The 22693-nt window shown below is 37.1% G+C and overlaps 1 gene segment (V, D, J or C); it reads left to right on the forward strand.

The window, feature by feature from the left end:
* The window catches only part of LOC101692183, a 41381-nt gene that overhangs the window by 12073 nt on the left and 6615 nt on the right, over positions 1-22693 (forward strand). The window contains 3 exon segments of the C gene segment in view: positions 3751-3814; positions 10477-10803; positions 19838-19963. Of these exon segments, the coding sequence occupies positions 3751-3814; positions 10477-10803; positions 19838-19963 (517 nt within the window).

Here is a 22693-nt window from a genome sequence, read left to right on the forward strand (position 1 = left end):
GGGATCTTGCAATGTCACAGAATCAGAAGGGATCTATAAGGAAACCTTCTCCATTACTAACCCTCAACTGCTTTCTACTTAAGCAGCCACAGCAGACCCTTTCTGGCTCTTAATCACAGCTTCAAAAGCTGTTGGAACAGGAAGGGCCTTTTGCACATACACAGCTTAATGCTCACACAGCAAATGGGATGTGGGAAACGAGGAAGGGCAAATGCCTTGTCACAGCTACTTATCCACAGAGGCAAGGCTGCAGGTATATTTCCAAAGATCACAGAATGGCTTCCAAGAGGCTTCTTCTTTCAGCATAGCAGAGGGTTTGTTTTCCAATTTGAGTTTTAATAAGGAATCTATTTTTCTGTGGGAGATAGAATTCTACAATGTTTTCCTTTTATTCCAGGAAAATACTATCATCTTAGAAAGTGTTTTCTCATTTTGCTTTCCCTGGTGAAGATTTGTGTTGCTGAATGGTAAAAGTGGCTTACTAAAAAATGGAGCCCATCATCCACATTTCTCAAGTATATTTCTGTTGACATGTTAGCTTTTTCAGAAATATATTTCAGAAATATAACCCTTAACTGCTGACACACTAGGCCGGTGTTTGTGAGAACAGAAGAGGTTTCCTTTGATGCATCTCTGAGCAGTTTCACACACTGGAACACCTGGAAATCAAATCCTCTTAATTCTCTGAACACTGTTTCTGGTAATTTAGCAAAGTCATTGGTTGACCACTTTATCCTGATCTTTCTTTCTTTCTTTCTTTTTCACTTTCTTTCTCCTTCCCTCCCTCCCTCCCATTCCTTCCTTCTCTCCCTCTCTCTCTTCCTTTCTTCCTTCCATTGTTCTTTCTTTCTTTTTTTTTTCTTTTTTCTTTCTCTGTCTCTCTCTCTTCCTCCCATTCTCTTTCTTTTTATTTGCTTTCTTCATCTCTATTCTTTATCAGCACTTTCCATGATTGCTCCCTCCAACAAAGCAGATATTTAAATCTATTAATCTGAGGAAATTTATAAAATATTAGATGCCATGAAGCCTATATTCAAGAACTTTTAATGTCCTCAAAAGACCACACTGTCAGTACAAGGTTTCTACCTGCTGGCCCTGACTTGAACCTCAGGAGAAGGCTTACATTTCTGTAGAAGCTCTAACCAGTATGATAACCATTAACCAGTCTGGATCAAGATATCTGTGGAAGAAACTAACTTATAATAACTTCTCCTGGTAAGTAACTTTTTTATTTTTAGGTACTCTGAATGAAAAACTGATAGGTGCTTTTTAGAAAAATCATGTAGAATCAACTTAGCATTTAGATAGGAATTTTGCAGCTTAAAAATGTTTCCATATATAGCTACAAAACTTGTCACTGTATATGGAAATAAAACTACTTTGTGAATGGTTTATTTACTTCCTTGCTTGCAAGCATATTGAAATTCTACTTGTAGAAAATATACACACAAAACTATTGATGCAGGCTTGAAATTAAAATATTTCTGAGATCATAGCTGTGACATATTTGTTATTTGTTCAAGATGTTTTTCATGTAGGTGGCCTTTTAAGTGAGACACTCTTTGATGAAGTACCTATAATCTTAATAGTGCTCCTACTTAATGAATAGTGTTCCTTTCTCTAATAATCTGCAAAGCCTAGATGATTGGTTTTGATCTCATCTTTAAGAACAGTGCAAAAATTTAACTCTTTCAGTGGACAATCATAGAACATCAATAAATCAACATAATGTTATTACTTTAGTTCCTTAGTGGGTAGGCTGAGTTTAGTCAAAATCTGTGCTCTGGTGGCTTTTGTAATATTGCCTAGACATGGTCCAGTTTAATGGAATTTGTGAGCTCAGAAAACCATTTCATCTCCAGAGTCCATGAAAAGAAGCTGTCAGCATGGTTTTACATCCTTGGTTGTTCATTTATTGAAGACCGTTTCTATGCTCGACACTAGAGGTAAAAGGATGCACAAGACACAGTGCCAACACTGAAAAAGCTTGTAGCCTAGTGGATAAGTGTTATAGATTGCAACTTGATTGAGCCCCATGTATTTTGGCCTGTGATAGTCAGACACATAAAACGTCAGATTCAAGAACTCCTTTGCTTTCTTAGTTTATGTAATAGATATTTATTGCTTATAAATCTACATTTTTTAGTGGAAAATTTGATTAAGTCACCCCAAACCATTCAATTAAAGATAATAATATTAACTAATATTTAGTGAGAGTCAGACACCATACTGCCTTGTTTCTGTGCCTTGTCTCAATCCTTAACAGCATTATACATGGTATCTTCTCATTCCAATTTCACTGATGGGAAACTGAGGCTTAGAGGGTTCAGTTATTTGCCTACATTCACATGACTAGTTACTATGGCAAAGTTTGGGACACAATAGATACTTGTTTGTTCCTTAGTGCATGGTCTAACCATTATATGCTATGAGAAACATTAAGCCATCAATGTATTCTGAATATATAGCCTTTTGTAGTCTGACCTTTTAAATAAAGTATGCAGTTAAATGTGTAATAGTGATAGCTCAAAATTTTTTGACTCTTCATGCAGAAAACAATGCTTCTGTTTCTAAAAATCATGGCATTAAAATTGCTTCTCTTCCTCCCAAGGCATCAAGTAGGTCATGTTGAATATACATTTATTAAATTATCACAATGTGATGCTTAGGGTATTTTTTTTAAAGATTTTATTTATTTATTTGACAGAGAGAGATCACAAGTAGGCAGAGAGGCAGGCAGAGAGAGAGGAGGAAGCAGGCTCCCTGCTGAGCAGAGAGCCCAATGTGGGACTTGATCCCAGGACCCTGAGATCATGACCCGAGCTGAAGGCAATGGCTTAACCCACTGAGCCACCCAGGCGCCCCAATGCTTAGGGTATTTTTATAAAGGGACAAGTCCTTTTGACACCATTCCTTTCAATCTTTCTGTATTGGCATCAAATCTGTTGGGATTATAGAAGCTGGCAGAGAAGAACAGGAACAGTTGTACTCTATGTAGGACTCAGCTGCAGAACGCAGAGCTGCCTTTGCACTCCTGCTGGGACAGAGGCAAAAAGACCAAACCAAATTAAGATCTTCTGATGAGCAGCTCAGGGTTTTAAATCAATATCCTGGAACTTGTTAGGGTAATTTGAAGTTCAAAAACAGTTTTTCAGCAATAAATGGGTTAATATTTTTCACTCTTTAATAACTCATCTGTTCTTGTTTCAGTGAAGGCTGAATTCTGGAAAGAATTTAATTTATAATCAAGCCAGATAACCACTCCTCAGTGTGTAGAGATAAAAAGTATATATATACCTATAAAATACTGAACATTCATATATTAATTTTTTCAATATTAACTTAAAATTAATTTTTAAATTTTTAAAAAATATTATTTATATCTTTATTCTTGTTAAAATCACAGAAATAGTAACTATAAATTACACTCTAGGAAAAAAATTGATATGATACATGAAAACCTTTTAAGAAAAAAGATTTAGAAGTCCATGAACATGGTGACTAAAGGTAAAATCAGATTCCCCAATGTGTGTAATTGAGATGGGAAAGGCAGACCCCAGCTGTCCAGGCAGAGAGGGGTCAGGTCATCCATTCTTGACTATGCTCATATCTAATGTGATTTTGCCTGAGATTCATCTTTGTTTAATGTTAGCAGTGTCTATTTATATATATTTACATAAATATTGAAAGAATATGACCTCATTTTAAAGGAGTCACACAGGAAGTTTTCTGTAAAAGCTTTTCAGACAGTGTACCTGGGGTAGCTGGTCGGCCAAAAAAGTTTTTGGTCCTGGCACATTGCTCAGGGTTACAGGTAAGATATTTTAAAATTCTTCCCTATAAAGTGGGGAGAGGAGCTAGGTGATGTGGGTCGGGGATGGGAGGCAGGGTAGGAGCTGGTGCTGGCTCAGAGTTCTAAGTTTGGTCCGAGTTTGGTCATAAGTAGCAGTGGGTTACTAGGAGAGGTTGTTGACTCTGTCCCAGTCCTAGGGGTAGTTGTTACCTGATCTAGCTTGGAGGACATTAACAAGGAGCTATCTAGCTGGAGCATCTGGAGTTCCTAAGGGGTAGAACCATTAATCCCTTAAGGATTTCTGTGTTGAGAGATTTGTACATAAATTTGTGTATCTTATTTTTTAGATTCTAAAAATAACCAAAGGAAAGGAATGAACAAAAAATTGATAAACTTGAATTTCTGTCTGAAGGCAATTCATATCAGGTATTGACATATCTAACTGCACAAACATATCCAAGAATGTCATAAGCTAGGTTTGGTTTTTCCAAATTCGGCCTAGTAAATTTTTTCATTCTTCATTAGACTTAGAGAAAAAATTTTGGATGAGGGAGAACATCTCACACAAATGTTTCTACCCTACAGAATCTAGTTGAATAAATGTTTTCAAAGAATTTTCATAAGGCTGGTGAAACTTTGGAAAAATGAAAGGAATGATATATTTTGGTGTTTTTCTTGTCATCATAGGCAAACATGAATTCATAAATTGAAAAACAACTTTTTTTTTAAAGATTTTATTTACTTATTTGACAGACAAATCACAAATAGGCAGAGAGAGAGAGAGAGAGAAAGAGAGAGAGAGAGAGAGGTGGAAGCAGGCTCCCTGCTGAGCAGAGAGCCTGATGTGGGGCTTGATCCCAGAACCCTGAGATCATGACCTGAGCAGAAGGCAGAGGCTTAACTCTCTGAGCCACCCAGGTGCCCGAAAAGAAACTTTGTAGGACTGTTTTTTTCCCAATTGACTGCAATGTAATTAGCAATCTAATTAAATAATGGTGACACAGAGGTAATTCAGAAAGTCCTGAAAACTTTTTTTTTTGGGAGATTGTGGTGCAGAGAAAAATGTGGACTATGAGTCAGGATCTATCACTTGCTATATAATCATTCTTCAGCAAATAAATTTAGCATCATTATCACTTTCTTAAAATTATAAAAATAATATATGCCCATTAGGGAAAAATTGGAAAAGAGAAAAAATAAAGTATCAAAGATGTATAATGACACGTATTCTGTTAACATGTGTTATATTTCCGTCCATTCAGTCTGTCAATGTAGCCACCATCTCAAGTAGATGTTGTGGAACTAAATGAAATTAAATATAAAAATATCTATTGCATAAGTTGAGACATGATCCATCATTAAAAAAGTTAGTTCTACAAATTCCAATTATCATCCAGTGGAGTTCTTCTCAAACCAGGAGTATAGAAAAATGTGTTAATTTTGATCTAGTCTACAGGTCACTTTAGAACAATTGGTCAGTATTTGCAGAATACTTCCAATTTCTATGACTCATTTTTACATGTTTCTAAGAACAAGCAGAATGTAGTAAGCAGTACCTCATATATTGTTAGCCTCTCCCTTTCCAGTGGAAACGTCTGGATGTAAATAAGGGAGAGGTTTTGTAATTGTATATATAAAATTATACTAATGTACATAAAAATCAAATATTCACTTTTTAAATAAAATGTTTTATTTTTTATTTATTTGAGAGACAGAGCATGCACACATGAGAGAGAGACAGAAAGCGAGAGCACATAGGAGCTAGGCGGGAGAGCAGACGGAGAAGGAGAAGCAGACTCCCAATGATCAGGGATCCCAAGCAAGGTTCTCTATCCCAGGACTCTGGGATCATGATCCTGGTCAAAGGCAGACACTTAACAGAAGGAGCCACCCAGGCATCCCTCAAATATTCACTTTTAATAGTTTATACCTTCAATGGATTATGTCTATAAATTAAAATTGTATTATTACAAATATCACCTGAAAAATACTGCTTTTTTCTGCCTCAAATTTCTGTCAAACTTGTGTTCAGATTCTTCACATGCATTAAAATGTATTCATTAAAACAAATTTCTAGGTCATCTTAGGGTACGAATGTAAGTTTGGGGGTACCTTTATGATGAGAACATTGGATATTTAATTGGAAGAGACCTTAATCCACTTAGAAAATAAAAGCATTTTTTCATTTATTCTGTCATTATGTATATGTACAATGTAAGCTTTGTATTGTATAGTGACTTTAGTCCCAGGTAATGTTTACCAAATCCATATGAAAGTTCTTAATTTTTTTTTTTTTTTTTTTTTTACTGGTACTACCTCTAAACTAGTTTTAATTGAGTTTATTTCCAGTTGATATCTTGTCCAAGTGCATTGTTTAATCAAAGTAGAGTATTACAAGACCATTATTTAAAATGAGAAGTTGCCCAAACTGAAACATAAGGCAACCTCTGTTTTATGAGGCATAATTTGGGGGATGAAAGCTTCCTCTTATGCTCTGGCATTTCAGTGTGTTTGAATTCCGAATGTTTTGTATTTATATCACAGAGTGGGATTTGCAAACATCTTCTCCCATTTTTCTTTTTTTTATTATTATGTTAGTCACCATACAGTACATGATTAGTTTTTGAAGTAGTATCTCCCCTTTTACATGTCAACTTCAAGGTAGACCTCAAGAAACTATCAAGCTCCAGGCAGAAACAGAAACAAGCTCTAATATACAAGCTATTTCTCATTTATTTATATTGCCTATTTACAAAATCTATTTGAGAAGGCCTAAAATAAAATATGCAAGTACAGTTCGGCAATGAATAAAAATAGAAGATCAAAAGCATTAAAGAAAGTAGAAGAAAAAAAGTACAAAGCGTAGGGTATAATTTTATGTTCAAAGGTAGGAGAAATATGAATTAGAGTACATACTTTTTATTAACTGAAAAAAATGAAACCCACCCAATTTTCACACATGTTGTTTTCTCCACCACAAAATGAGAAAAAAAAAGACTTCAATGCATGAGTCCTTTAGGAGGAATGCAAAGTGAAAGACTGGGCATTTCCTTCCACATACATTTTACGAAATAAAATAAATGATCTTTAACAAATGCATTTCATGCTTCCACTGCATCTTTACTGTGGGCATCATGAAATTTAATGTCATTCACAGATGGTGACCTTCAGCAGACCTGGTCAGGCAGGTGACAGTCTAGCAATCTAACATGACATAGGTCCAATTGTTATCCCCAAATACTGCATTCCCATTAGTAAGGGAAAGTTTGGTCCCATGAGAATAAAATGTCATGTTGGAGGAACAATAATCACAAATAAATTGCTAATAATTATGGTAATGTTAATTATGATTATAGTGTCTCATTTTCGTAGCATGTTTAGATGTGAAAATCTTAGGAGAGATTTTTATACCAATCCTTCTGGTAAAGGTCGGCATAGACTACATTGTGCAAACACTGTAACAGCATCTGACCTTGTGTCCAAGTGGACTTGCATGAAGTGCTTATGCAGAACATACATAATTGTATTGAAAGAATTTGACTCAAGAACAAAGTTGATCAGATAATAACTTGTGTGAGTTGACACATTGTCTCTTCGGATGGTGAAAGGGTGTTGTCAGAGATTTGTACTTTGGACTCAGACTGACCTGTGCTCCAGCTCCACAACTTGTTGCTTTTGTGAACTTGGGTGATTATTTTCTGGTCTCAGCTTCCTAATCCAAAAGATGGGATAACAGGGTGCATATGAAAATTAAATGAGAGACTGTAAATAAGGTACTTGGCACATAACACTTAACAAGTGTTGCATACATGTTGCCTCATTTCAAACCTAGAGGGAGAATTGTATCCAGTATGGAGAGTGATTTTTAACCAATCATACTGACAGAGCAGAAATTCTCCAGAAGATTTGGCTTTACTTCTAACCACTCTAGTGAAAAATTATCTTACTGTCCACTGATACACAAAAAATCTGAAGTTTTTTTTTTTTTTTTTTTTTTTAGAGGAGTTTGTTTAATGGACTTTTCCCTCACTTGGCATAAAAATGAAATTCAAATTTGTTTTTTTTAATTTTTAAGTTGTTGTGGCTACATAAATTTTAATCCTTTATCTTATGATATCATGTCAAACACAAACATGGGCTTCATATTGGTATTTAGCAGAAAAACAACTAGAATTTTAAATTTTATTTAGAAAATACTTAGGAATATATTTAGAAATACAGTTACTACTTTTTTTTATGTTTAAATATACTTAGAAATGTCATCAATTTGAAAGTCATATATACATAAGAAATAGCTTTAAGTATTTTTAATAAAATGAGAAGAATAAAATAGAGGAATTTTGAATTAGTATTAATATGCAGATTCAAAGTATCATACTTAATTGAAAATGTCATTGCATTTGGTTAATTTATATATGATTCATACAGCTTTATATTCATCAAATATATAAACTCAGGCAATTTAGCTGAAAATTTTTCTGATTATGAATAATATAGATGTATTAGACAAAATTATTTATTTTGTAAATCAGTTTCTGTTTTGTAAATCAATGAAATGATTGTGGCCATAAAAAACACTCTTAGTAAGTTTAATAAAGAATAGTGAGGGGCACCTAGGTGGCTCTTCTATAAAACAACTGATCATGATCTCATGGTAGTTGAATTGAGCCCTGAGCTCTGTGTTGGACTCCAGGCTGAGTGTGGAGCCTGCTCAGGAATCCCGCTCTCTCCCCCACCACTCTCTCTCTCTCTAAAATAAATAAAATCCTAAAATGAGGAATGTTGAAAAAAATATGTAATAGAAATTCCATAAAACATAGGCAGAATTCATAAAAAATGAAGAATATTACTTAATGCTCAGTTATCTATGACATTGAAAAAGTTATGGAAGTTCAAGATACCTTTTTTCCTAAAAAGAATGAATCCCCAGGACTCTAGATAAAGAAAAGTGACAGGGGGCACCTAGGTGGCTCAGTGGGTTAAAGCCTCTGCCTTAGGCTCAGGTCATGATCCCAGGGTCCTGGGATCAAGCCCCACATCGGGCTCTCTGCTCAGTGGGGAGTCTGCTTCCTCCTCTCTCTCTCTGCCTGCCTCTCTGCCTACTTGTGATCTGTCTGTCAAATAAATAAATAAAAATTAAAAAAAAAAAGAAAAGAAAAGTGACAGGATATAGGCAGAATGACTTACCATCCAGATTTTCCCAAGCCCATGACTGGATTATCAAGTTCTTTACTATGATGAATCAGAAGTATTACTAACAGAAACCAAACTTTGTAAGATAAAAATTAGATTCTTTAATGTATTGAGTAGGAGCAAAAATTATGGGAATATCATGTATTTGAAAAGTAGATCTTGCTTTATATAACGTGCTTTTTAAATTAAAAACCAAAATATATGGTTGAGGAAAAATACAGTGTCTTTCTATTATAATCAGTAAAATACTATTTGTACTATCAGGAAGATGTACAAAATTAAAACAAGTGCATTATGATCTAATACCTATTTACAGAATGAATTAAAAAACGCATTGTTCACTCATTTAGTATAAAAATCGGGAGCTCTGGTGCACAGGCAAAAATTCTGAGGAATTTTTTTTCCCTTTTTTCTCAAAGGAGAAATCCTAGTCATTTCTTAGGAAATGGCCATGAAATTATTATTCTAACTCCAAACGACTGGAAAGAAAAAATTAATAAAGCTTTTGTGTTTCAGTTTGAACTCAAATTGGAAAGAGTATTACTATTTGTAATTTGAATCATTAGTTAATAATAAATGTATAACCAAACAATTTCCCAGTGTTCAAGTGATATGCCCATGAGAACCATGATGTTTCACTATAAAATTTGACATTATATTTACAAGAAACCATGATGTTTCACTATAAAATTTGACATTATATTTACAAGAAACTCTGACCAGAGCTGTTAACATTATATCATTATATGTGACTTTATTCATCAAGAGAAATGAAAGGGGTACTACAACAAGTTCAGGACAATTAGCTGGCAGATTCAGATTTAAAGGGAATTGTGAAGAGTCAAAATGTGGTGTCTTCCCAGTAATGCTTCAACTTCAAATGAAATGCCAATATAAAATTAGCTTTTAGTGAACATTTCCTGAAGTAAAGATTAGGTTACTCTAAGAACATTTCTGAAAATAATTTAAAATTTTTTTTTAAAATAGAAGTTTGGGATATATGGCCATTTGGTTTCTAAATTTCCGGCATTGTAAATTAGTTGGAGGTGCAGCATTAAACATTGTCCTACTCAAAATCCTGCAGTGGTTCAGATATGAGAACAAGATGTTCTATAAAATCATAAATCAAGGAGAAGAATTCTCATATTCAGAAATGGGCTTGGAACCCATATTTGTAACTAAAAGGGTAACTTGATAGATTTCCATTCAAACAAGTGACTGTGTATTATTTAAAAATATCCTGTGTTCTGATCTAGGCTCTTTCACTTAAATGTCTGGGACTTTGTCATGTTTCATAACCTCTAGAACCTCTTTGCCCACAGAAACTAAGAAAATAAGCACCTCATAACCCTCTGTGGATGAAAAGCTACAAAAAGCATTAATTCTATAGCAACTTTCCTCCCCTTTACTATGTGCTGGTTGTTTCCCAACCACACAATGTTTGTGTTTCTCTAGTTATGTTCTCATTGTTATTCCATTTTCTTCAACAGATAAAACTCCTGATGAAGATATTTCTCCCAAGCCCACAGTTTTTCTTCCTTCAGTTGCTGAAGTAGAAGTCCATAAGGCTGGAACATATCTTTGTCTTCTTGAGGATTTTTTCCCTGATGTTATCAAAGTAGATTGGCAAGAAAAGGATGACAAAACAATCCTGAAATCTCAGCAGGGAGACACCATGAAGACTAAGGACACATACATGAAATTCAGCTGGCTGACCGTGACTGGAGCATCAATGGATAAAGAACACAAATGTATCGTCAACCACGAAAGTGGAAAAAAAGTTGTTCAAGAGATTCTTTTTCCTTCAGTAAACAAAGGTATGTGCACATAAAAATGAATATAACCACACAGAACACTTTGTTTCAAAGGGAAAACCCTACCTTTTCTGTCAAGTATTTTTTTTAAAGATTTTATTTATTTATTTGACAGACGGAGATAACAAGTAGGCAGAGAGGCCGGCAGAGAGAGAGAAAGGGAAACAGGCTCCCTGCTTAGCAGAGAGCCTGATGTGGGGCTCAATCCCAGGACCCTGGGATCATGACCTGAGCGTAAGGCAGAGGCTTTAACCCACAGAGCCACCTAGGTGCCCCTTTTCTGTCAAGTATTAATGAAAACAAATATACATAATATTTTCTCTAATGTTGTTTTCTTTAATGATGGCATAAATGTCCTGCTGTTTCCCAATGGAATTCAAATAGTATGGGCTTTGAAGGCACCCGGATACCTTAGTCAGTTGAACATCTGACTCCTCATTTATTCAGCTCAGGTTATGATCTCATGCTCTTGACATCAAGACCGCCGTCGGGCTCCATGCTCAGCCCAGAGTCTGCTTGAGTTTCTTTCTGTCTGCCTCTTTTCCCCGTGTTCTCTCTTTCTCAAAATAAATAATGAATCTTTAAAAAAAAAAAAAAAGTAATATGGCCCGTGGAAGAGAAAAAAAAAAAAGAGAAAGAAAAGAAAGACAAACTCACTTAGCCTTTCTCACATCAGTTTCATCATCCAAAATATTATTGTCAAAGTGATATAGTTTCTACTTATTGTATGGATTAAATGAAACAATACATGTGAAAGCACCTAGCAACCTTGCACATAAGAAATGTTCAGAGAGGGGCGCCTGGGTGACTCTGTTGGTTAAACAACTGCCTTTGGCTCTGGTAATGATCCTGAAGTCCCAGGATCAAGTCCCACATGAGGCTCCCTACTCAGCAGGGAGTAAGCTTCTCCCTCTGACCCTACCCCCTTTCATGTTTTCTCTCTCTCTCTCTCTCTTAAATATGTTTAAAAAAATAACTTTATCCTCACTTTATTTTTTAATATAATTTTATTTTATTTTTTAAGTGTTCCAAGATTCATTATTTATGCACCACACTCACTGCTCCATGCAATACGTGCCCTCCTTAATACCCATTTAATACCCTTGATATCCTGGCTGACCCATCACCCACTCCCCTCCAAAACCCTCAGTTTCTTTCTAAGAGTCCACAGTATCTCATGATTCAATTTACCCCAATTCACATTTCCTTTCCTTCTCCGAATATTCTCCCTGTTATTCCTTATTCTCCACAATTAAGTGAAACCACATAATAATTGACTTTCTCTGCTTGGTTTATTTCACTCAGCATAATCTGCTCAAGTCTGGTCCTATGTTGATACAAAAGTTGGGTATTCATCCTTTTGATGACTGGGTAATATTACAGTTCAGTATATGGACCATATCTTATTTATCCATTCATCTGTTAAGGGCCTATTGGCTCTTTCCACAGTTTGGTGATAGTGGCCATTGCTGCTATGAATATCAGGCTACATATGGCCCTTCTTTTCGTTACATCTGTATTTTCAGGGTAAATACCCAGTAGTGCAATTGCAGAATCATATGGTAGCTCTATTTTTGATTTCTTGTGGAATCTCCACACTGTTTTCCAAAGTGGCTGCACTAACTTGCATTCCCAACAACACTGAGTGTTCCGACTTTATCTATATCCTCTCCAACACTTGTTGTTTCCTGTCCTGATAATTTTGACCATCCTAACTGGCATAAGCCAGTATCTCAATGTGGTTTTGATTTGAGTTTCCCTGATGGCTAATGATGATGAGCATTTTTCCCTGTGTCTGTTAGCCATTTGTATGTCCTCTTTGGAGAACTGTCTGTTCGTGTCTTCTGGACATTTTTTTACCTGATTATCTGTTTTTTGGGTGCTGAGTTTGAGGAGTTCTTTATAGATTTTGGATATCAGCCCTTTGTCTATAGCGTCATTTGCAATATCTTCTCCCATTCCGTGGGTTTCCTCATAGTTTTGTTGACTGTTTCCTTTGCTGTGCAGTAGATTTTTACCATGATGTAGTTCAAAAGTTCATTTTCGCTTTTGTTTCCTTTGCCTTTGGAGACATGTCTTGAAAGAAGTTGCTGTGGTGGATGTTGAAGAGGTTACTGCCTATGTTTTCCAGGATTTTGAGGGATTCCTGCCTCACATTGAGGTCTTTCATCCATTTCGAGTTTATCTTTTTGCATGGTATAAAAGAATGGTCGATTTCATTCTTCTATACATACCTGTCCTATTTCCTCACCACCATTTATTGAAGAGATGGTCTTTTTTGCCCTGGATATTTTTTTTTTCCTGCTTTATAGAAGATTAGTTGCCCATGAGTTGAGGATCCATATCAGCGCCCTCTATTCTGTTCCATTGATCTATGTTTCTGTTTTTGCGTCAGTATCATGCTGTCTTAGTGATCACCACTTTGTAATAAAGATTGAAATCAGGCAACATAATGCCCTGAGCTTGGTTTTTCCTTTTCAACATTTCCTTGGCAATACAGGGTCTTTTCTCATTCCAAACAAATTTTAAGACTGTTTGTCCCAGCACTTTGAAAAATGCCTGTAGAATTTTGATCGGGATGGCATTGAAAGTACAGATTGCTCTGGGCAGTAGAGACATTTTAACAATGTTTATTCTTCAATAAATGAACACGGAAGGTTTTCCCATCTTTTTGTGTCTTCTTCAATTTCTTTCATGAGTGTTCTCTAGTCCTTCCAGTACAGATCCTTCACCTCTTCGGTTAAGTTTGTTCCCAGGTATCTTGTGGTGCTCGGTGCTCTAGTAAATGGAATCGATTCCCTAATTTCCCTTTCTATATTTTCATTGTTCATGTTTAAGAAAGAACTGATTTCTGTTCCTTGATTTTGTATCCTGCCACATTACTGAATTGCTGTATGAGTTCTAGTAATTTGGGTGTGGAGTATTTTGGGTTTCCCATATAAAGTATCATGTCATCTGCAAAGAGAGAGAGTTTGACTTCTTTGCCAATTTGAATACATTTGATTTCTTTTTGTCATCTAATTGCTGTTGCTAGGATTTCTCCTATGATGTTGAACAACAGTGGCAAGAGTGGGCATCCTTGTCATCTTTCTGATCTCATTGAGAAGGCTGTCAGGTTTTTCCATAGGAGAATGATATTCCCTGTGGGTTTTTCATAGACAGATTTTATGAAGTTGAGGAATGTTCCCTCTATTTCTATACTCTGAAGAGTTTTATTCACAGAAGGATGCTATATTTTGTCAAATGCTTTTTCTGCATCAATTGAGAAGACCATGTGTTTCTTCTCTCTTCTCTTATTGATTTGTTCTGTCACATTGATTGATTTGCAAATGTTGAACCAACCTTGCATCCCAGGGGTAAATCCCACCTGGGCATGATGGATAATCTCTTTAATGTACTGTTGGATCCTATTTGCTAGGATCTCATTGAGAATCTTGGAGTCCATTCGTCAGGGATATTGGTCTAAAATTCTCCTTTTTGTTGGGAGCTTTACCTGGTTTGGGGATTAGGGTAATCCTGCCTTCATAGAAAGAGTCTGGAAGTTTTCCTTCTGTTTCTATTTCTTGAAAGAATGTCAGGAGAATAGGTATTATCTCTTCCTTGAATGTTTAATAGAAGTCTCCAGGGAATCTGTCAGTTCTGGACTCATTTTTGGGGAGGTTCTTGATCACTGCTTCAATCTTGTTACTAGATATTGGCAATTTCTTCCTGTTTCAGTCTTCGAATATAAGTCTCTAGGAATGCATGCATTTCTATGTTGCTTAAATTATTGGCATACAGTTGTTGATAACAATTTCTGATGATTATTTCTATTTCCTTGGTGTTAGTCATGATCTCTCCCATTTCAGTTATAACTTTGCTCATTTGAGTCCTCTCTCTTTTCTTTTGAACTAGTCTGGCCAGTGGTTTATTGACCTTATTAATTGTTTCAAAGAACCAGCCTCTATTTTGTTGATGTATTCTACTGTATCTCTAGATTCTAATACATTGATCTCTACTCTAATCTTAATTATTTTCCTTCTCGTTTGTGGGATTGGCTTAGTTGGTTTTTGATTCCTCATTCTTTAAGGTGTAACGAGTGTTTGTGTAATTGGGAATTTTTAATTTTTTTTTGACTGAGGCTTGGATGAATATATATTTTCCCCTTAGGACTGCTTTTGCCATATCCTGTAGGTTTTAGACTGATGAGTCTTCATTCTCATTGGTTTACTTGAATTGTTTAAGTTCTTTTTTGATTTTCTGGTTGATCCAAACATTTTTGAACAGGATGGTCTTTAGCTTCCAAGTGTTTGAATTCCTTCCAAACTTTTTCTTGTGGTTGAGCTCCAATGTCAAAGCATTGTGGTCTAAGAATAATCTTAGTCTTTTGGTATTGGTTCAGCACTGATTTGCCACCCAGTATGTGGTCTAAACTGGAGAAAGTACCATGTGTGCACAAGAAGAATAAGTATTCTATTGTTTTAGGGTGGAATGTTTTGTATATATCTATAAGGTCCATCTGATCCAATATGTCATTCAAAGATCTTGTTTCTTTGTTGTTTTTCTGCTTAGATGACCTCTCTGTTGCTGCTGGTGATGTGTTAAGATCCCCTACAATTGATGTATTCCTATCAACATGACTATTTTGATTAAGCGCTGGCTTATGTAGTTGACTGCTCCAATGCTAGGGGCTTAAACACTTGACAATTGTTAGATCTTTATGATGGACAGACCCTTTAAGAATAATGTAGTGTCCTTTTGTATCTCTGAATATAGTCTTTAGCTTAAAATCTAATTTATTTTATATAAGAAGCACTACCCCAGCTTTCTTTTGAGGCCTGTCACTTTCAGTCTGGGTTTATTTTTAGGTTCCAAATATGTCTCTTATAGACAGCATATGGGTGGGTCCTGTTGTTTTATCCAGTTTACAACCCTGCACCATTTTATGGGTACATTTAGGCCATTCACATTGAGAGCGATTATTGAAAGATAAATCTTTATTTTCATGATGTTGCCTGTGAAGTCCTTGTTTCTATAGATTGTCTCTGTAAATTTCTGTTCTATGTTACTCTTGGGTTCTTTCTTCTTTTATAGAACTCTCCTTAATATTTTTTTGTAGGTCCAGCTTTATGGTCACATATTCTTTTAAATCTTGCCGTTCTTGGAAGCTCTTTATCTCTCCATCCATTCTGAATGTAGCCTTGCTGGATAAAGTATAATTGGCTGCATGTTCTTCTCATTTAGTGCCCTGAATATGTCCTGCTAGCCCTTTCTGGCTTGCCAGGTTTCTGTGGACTAGGTCTGACATTATTCTGATGGTCCTTCCTCTGTACATAAGGAATCTCTCTAACACATCCTCTCTGATTTTATGAACCGTGATTTTCACAATTAATTGTCCAGATATCACTCTAGATGCATTAATTTTGCAGGGGTGTCCTCTCTGCCTCCAGAAAATGAACACTTGTTCTATCTCCCAGATTAGGAAAATTTTCATCCAGGTTTTTTTTCAACTATATCTTTAATCCTCTCTCTCTCCACCCCCTCAGGAATCCCAGTAATGCTGACATTGGAATATTTTATGGCATCATTTATTTCCCTAATTCTGTTTTCATGGCTTTTAATCTGTTTGTTCTAGGTCTCCTCCTGATACTCCTTTTCTATCAGCTTGTCTTCCAGATCATTAATTCGATCTTCTATGTAATTTACCCTAGCTGTTAGAGTATTGAGATTAGATTGAATTTCATTGATAGCATTTTTAAGTTCTGCTGGATCAACTCTTACTTCTGTCCTACCGATTCTGTTTTGCCACTAATGGTATTCTCCAACCTAGCTATTGTCTGGATAATTGCTACCCTGTGTTCTATTTCCAACATATTGTTTATGTCCACATCCAATAGTTTTGTGGCAGAGGTCACAGTCTCTGAATTTCTCCTCTCTTTGCTGTTCCTCCTCCTAGTCATTTTGGTAAGAGATGTTTGAAGGGATACATACTGGATACATCAAACACAATCCAGCCAAGGTGCACCTTACCAAGTTTTGGAGCAATCAGCAATCCCCACCAAAAAGAAAGAAAAAAGAAAAAAAGAGAGAGAAAAGGAGAAATAAGGGGAAAAAACAGCAAAAATGAGCCCCAAATGTAAGATTTATAAGGTACATAAACAACAACAAAAAAAAAAAACAAGAAAACCAAGAAAAGAAAAGAAAAAAACAAAATAAAACAAAACAGCCAAAATGAACTCCAAGAATAAGATTTATATAGTACATAAACAGAAACAAATATGCATAAACACTGACAGAATAAGATGGAAATGTGTTTATAACCCATGATGTGGGCGAGGAAGGTTATTTCAGTTCATCCTGAGTGTATCTTGTTATGTTTGTTAAAGGACTCAACTTTCCAGAGATCCAGGGAAATTAAAAGTATTTTATATATAGGGGTAGTATTGAATAGGGGAAAAAAAGACTACCTTGAAGCTTATATCTATATCTATATCTATCTATATTTATATATTAAAAAAAGAAACACAGGTATATGTATGAAAAAAGTTCAAGTTAAAAATGTTATTATGTAATGTGTTGTAATAAACATCTAGTTGTAGTGCTAAGTAAGTTTAAAAAAATAACAGAATAAGAATGAGAACAAATCAGTTTAAAAGTTGTGTTCATGAAATATACACTTTTGGAGGCAATAATGGGAGCTTAAAATATTGTTTTCCCCCTATTGTTAGGGTTTTCCAGTTTTATGGAGATCCTGTGGTTATTGTCCTCTTGTTCTTTTCAGTTTGTCTTCTGGGGGCAGGGCCTGTGCATTGTTCTTCAGTCAGTCTTGCGTGGGCAGAGTTGCCCTGCCACCTATCAAGGGGCTGGGCTCTGCGGAAACCTGCTGTTCAGGCTTTGGTTCTCTGGAGGCTTTTGTTCTTTCATGGCTTTTGGTGGCTTTTTGGAGGGTTAGTGCAAAGTAAACTGTCCACACCCAGACCTCCGCCTCAGAGAGAAGCCTCTGTCTACTCCCCTCTGGATTGTTCAGAGTACACAGACTTCCCCTCTGCAAACTCCATTGAACACTGCAAACTGCCACAGCATTGCCTGTTCCCACCCACCACCTCAGTGGTTGTCCTGAGGACCACACTTGTCTCTACACCGCCGTGCCCTAAAACAGTGAGCAATATTTGTTCAGGCCAGCCTGATTCTGGTGACTGTTGTCGCTGACTGTCTGGAGTCCACACCCATCCTGAGTGCACTCAAACCCAGTGGCAGTGCAGGTCATGGAAGGCTGTCAGCCCAGGGACTTCAGGCAAGAGCTTGTATTAGGCTCTCTCAGATTGGGCTGGGGTGTACCCAACCCCAGTGGTGGTGCAAGCATTGGGAAGTTGCAGGCTCAGGGACCACTGGCAGGAGCCCCTGTCGGGCGCTCTCAGGCTTGAGTGGGCACAAGCTGTGACCATCCTCGAACCATGGGCTTAGGTACAAGCCTGTGGCCGAGCAATTCTACCAATTTTTCCTCAAGACCTTTTGTTCTTTTTTTGTACTTTTTACCAGACTCCAAGTTAATGCTGGTCTGTGAGCACAGGACACTTTCATATTGTTGTATTACTTCCCAATGTCTCCCTTCTGATGGCTCCCTCTCCTTCTGTTTATCCTCTGATATCAGTCCAAACACTCCCACTCTGCTTTACCCCTCCACTGATGATCTTCTGCCCCCACAGAAATCCAGAAGTATATAATCTTACATTTCAGGCCGATTTCATGGTGTTCAGATTGTTCTAGTAGATATTTAGCTCACTTTAGGGGACTGGTTGAAACAGGGTCTCTTACTTCTCTGCCATCTCGCCAGAGTGCCCTCCCCCTTTTTAAATGTAATGTTCAGAGGGTCCACTTTTTATGATTTTACTTGATCAGGAAAGAAGAACAATTATATATCTTTCAAGAATATTCTTCTTGGCATTACAGTCCTTCTCATTTTAACCTTGCTCAACTCAAAGTATGACTCATTAACAATGAGTTACAGGGCACAAAATGGTGTTCATTTGATGGAGCCGAATCACAACTCAACTTAAAATAGTAATTTGGCTACTGAGGTTTTAGTATGATCTTGAGGTTTTCAGATTTGAATTTTATATACCAGAAAAAGGTGAAGTGCCATTACTAAAGATTGGGTGAGGCTCATATGTATAAAGTTTCTTTCATTCTACAAAATAAATACATTTCTTTCCATTAGTAAAGCTGTTCAGCAAACATTATGGCTGTCCTAGTGAATGCCAGGTTGGAAGGGATGCAAGATGAACTACTATCCCAATGAGGATCATTACCATAATGCAAATAGACTTTTCCTAATCACTGAGGGTCCCTTATGATTCAGGCATGGTGTCCCAATGTTGACCCATTGGTGTAGACACCAGTTTAGACATTGTGGGCAGCCAACTGAAAGTGTCCTAGCCCATGGTGAGCCAGTAACTCAGTAGATTCAGTAACGTCCTGGAATAAACATCACAGACCAAGGCTACAGAAGGCTCCTAAGAAGTAGCCAGTTTATACTTTTCTCTGTGATTCATAAGCAATTTTTAAGCAGTGGGAAACAAACATGTAAGAAGAACTGTGAAGAGCTTTCTATATACAAGTTTAAATTTCTGAAGTAAATTTTTGTCTTCTTGGCACATTGGGGGAAAAAAAACCCCACATGCCTAAAATGGTAACACTCAGTTTAAGGCTCCAAGTCACTAAACCAAGACTTAATACCTAACCCAAGTACAATTTCAACCCTCCAGAAGAGTAACATTTACCCAGTCAACATGGGCATTTCCTGATCAGCCCCAGAAAGATTCCTGATGGATCCCCTCTTTCTCTTTAGGAAGATGACCTTGCCTAAAACAATGGATTCTTTGCTAAGAATTTTCTTTTTCTGCTCCCTCACTGTTGTTAAAAAGGTTTCCTTTCCTCTAATCCTTTTGAGTTCCCCTCTACTTCCTAGATGGGATGCTGAGTGATTCATTAATACATTGATTAATAATGCTATTAGATTTTTAACATTTACTTAGTTCCAATTTTTGTTCGTTAACAGGTTTTATGGCTGTGACAGAATCTGAAATGGACTCCCAGGGACATTCAGTAACAAAGCGAAACATAGAGCTGGTAACTGTGAGTCCTTTGAATTCAGGATATTTCTCACCTGATCCAATGGCTGTGGGTGAGTTCTTGGTTCATGCTTGACTCTCTTTTTGTTTAAACTCCTACTGTAATTGATTTTGCTTTACAGGGCAGGCCAGCTTGGGCTGGCAGAGTGTTATGCTAGTGTTAAGTCGAGGTAGCATGTTTTTTTTTTTTTTTTTTTCAGCTCTGTTGAGCTAGTATATTTGCCCAGAAGCCAACTGACCTGGCACACAACCAAGCCCCTAAACGTTTAGACCGAGTTCCCTTGGGTGGAACCCTCAGGAATTGTCCAGGAAAATTGGTGTTGCACAAGAGTATTCTTTGGCCAGAACTCAGTTACATCTCTTACTGGCCATACACTAATGTGTGCATAATTTTTAGTCTTTTTTGTAGACCATGAGTTGTGGGGTGGAAGGAGAGGGAAAAGCAGACTTCCCACTAAACAGGGAGCCTCCAATGGGGCTTAATCCCATTACCCCAGGCTTAATCCCATTACTTCCCACTAAACAGGGAGCCTCCAATGGGGCTTAATCCCATTACCTCAGGACATGAGCTGAATGCAGATGCTTAACAGACTCAGCCACCCAGGTGAGCCCAAATTGCAAATCTAAAAGTCCTTTTGTGTTTTAAGGAATTGGCTTGGTAACCACCAGGTTGGAGACTTCAAAAGTACAAAACACCATTGTCTGACCAGTCAGCTCCATAATTCTGGAAAAATTGCTTGCTTTCTGGAAGCTTCATGCCTCTTCCCTCTGGGTTCTTTGAACACCTGCAGCTGGACTTCATTCCACTGCCAGTTGGTACATGTTGTCAATATGCCCTTGTCATTGTTTATATATTTTCTGGGTGAGGTAAAGCCTTTCCCTCTCAAGAGGCTGATGTCCTCATTGTTGCAAAGACATTCTTAAAAATGGGTTTCCTCTTTGGGTACACCTTCTGTGATCTCCAGTGACTAGGGCACATAATTCACAGGGAAAATCACAGGAGCCTTTAGGAAAACCTTGCAAACTTCCTGGAATTGTCTCAGTGTACAAACTTCTGCTGATCCTTTGGATGTGAGTCCTCAGTATCTGTTGCTCAAGCCTGTCATCACCAGGTTACAGAAACCTTCTTAGAGCACAGTTAAAGGATCCTCTCAGTCACAGGGTGCCGCCTGGTGATTAGGTATTTAAGACACAATATCAGAGGAAGATAGCCCTGGACATTTCCAATAGAAGAGGGACATTACTAAGTGTTCCTGCTATAAAACTAATAGTTGAACCTTGTACACATTCCACAGCTACAGAAGTCTCCACCTGACCCCTAGTCCTGCCCAGACACTGGAGTTTCTGAATCAAATTGAGGGACAGAGAAGTAGCTGACATCCAAATAGACTGCTTTCATCTGGACAGGGGTTCCAAGCTTCATACTTTAGATATGACATCCTTTCTCCCTCTTTTCTTTTCCTTTACTCTGTCAATGGCCTGATTCTCCCAGGTCAATGCCAAGAGGCCTAATCTCTAGAATCAGAGTTACCTAGCAGAAAATATAACCCTAAAAAAATCCTAATTTTTCTCAAGGTCATAAGACATCTTATTGGTTGATTACCATAAAGTTCTATTGGAAGTTAGTTAGGAATTACCAAGACACCACCGGGATTCACTCCTTTGACTGGTCCTACTTCTTCAGTGAGGGATAATTATAAAGAAGTACAATCAAGATCTTTCCCTTCATTCTTGAAATTGTTGCAGATGCTCTCCTAAAGCAAAGAGTAGCCTCCCCAAAAAAACAAAAAACAAACAAACAAACAAGTAAAACTCTTTGACTCTGACTAAAGCAGTTCTTGAAAGTAAAATAGCCCTTGATTGTGACTCCGCTGAGCAATCTGGATCTTTGCTGTAGGCAACACCATGTTCTATACCAAGTTGAACACTATTGGGAAAATTAAAACCCAATAACATCAGATCATTGTGCAAGCCATGTGGCTTAAAAGTTACTCTTTAATGGTGTCTTTCTTACTTATTTGATTTTAATTGCTTCAAGTCTTGGGGACTATGACAAACATGAGGAATTATCCTGTTTAGAGGCATCATAATAATCTGCCTGGTGTGCTATGTCCTCTCAAAAGCTTTACATGCAAATACAAAGCCAGTAATCTCCAAGCAAATGATCTAAGACTGGAACATTACAACGAATGAAGAGAATGACCAACTCAAAAATTGTAAAGCTGAAGTTGAAACCTGTGACTATCACAAGGGTTAAGAAAAAGGTTATCACCCAGAGGAACAACAATTACTGTGAGAATGTCAGAGCAGTTGCTGAGAGTAGTGTTAATGCCTTCAATTTAGAACCCATCTCTCAGTTCAGCTGAGAGTCTGATCAAAAGGCAGAGTTGTTATAAAGGAAAACCACAGGTTCAAAATGTACTCAGTTAGCTTAAGGCCACAAGTCATTAAGTCTTCATACCTACCCAACTGCGGAGTCAACACCCAGAAATGTAATCTTTAATGAGTGGACATGGGAATTTCCTGGTCAGCACTAGGCAGTTTACTGATGGTCCCCCTCCATTCCCCATAAGAGGATGACCTTGCCTCAGCCAGTGGTTTCCTTGCTGATAATTTCATTTTCACCCCCTATCTTGAAAAACCTCTTTCCTATTGGCCTTTGAAGCTCCTCTCTACTTCCTGGATAGGATGATGCCTGACTCCTGAACAGGTTTATAAATACAGCCAGTTAAATCTTTAAAATTACCCAGTTTTGAATTTTTGGTATTTCCCAGATTCCTGGT

Source organism: Mustela putorius, unplaced genomic scaffold (assembly GCF_011764305.1).
Source record: "Mustela putorius furo isolate JIRA1106 unplaced genomic scaffold, ASM1176430v1.1 tig00003845_pilon_pilon_pilon, whole genome shotgun sequence".
NCBI lineage: Eukaryota > Metazoa > Chordata > Mammalia > Carnivora > Mustelidae > Mustela > Mustela putorius.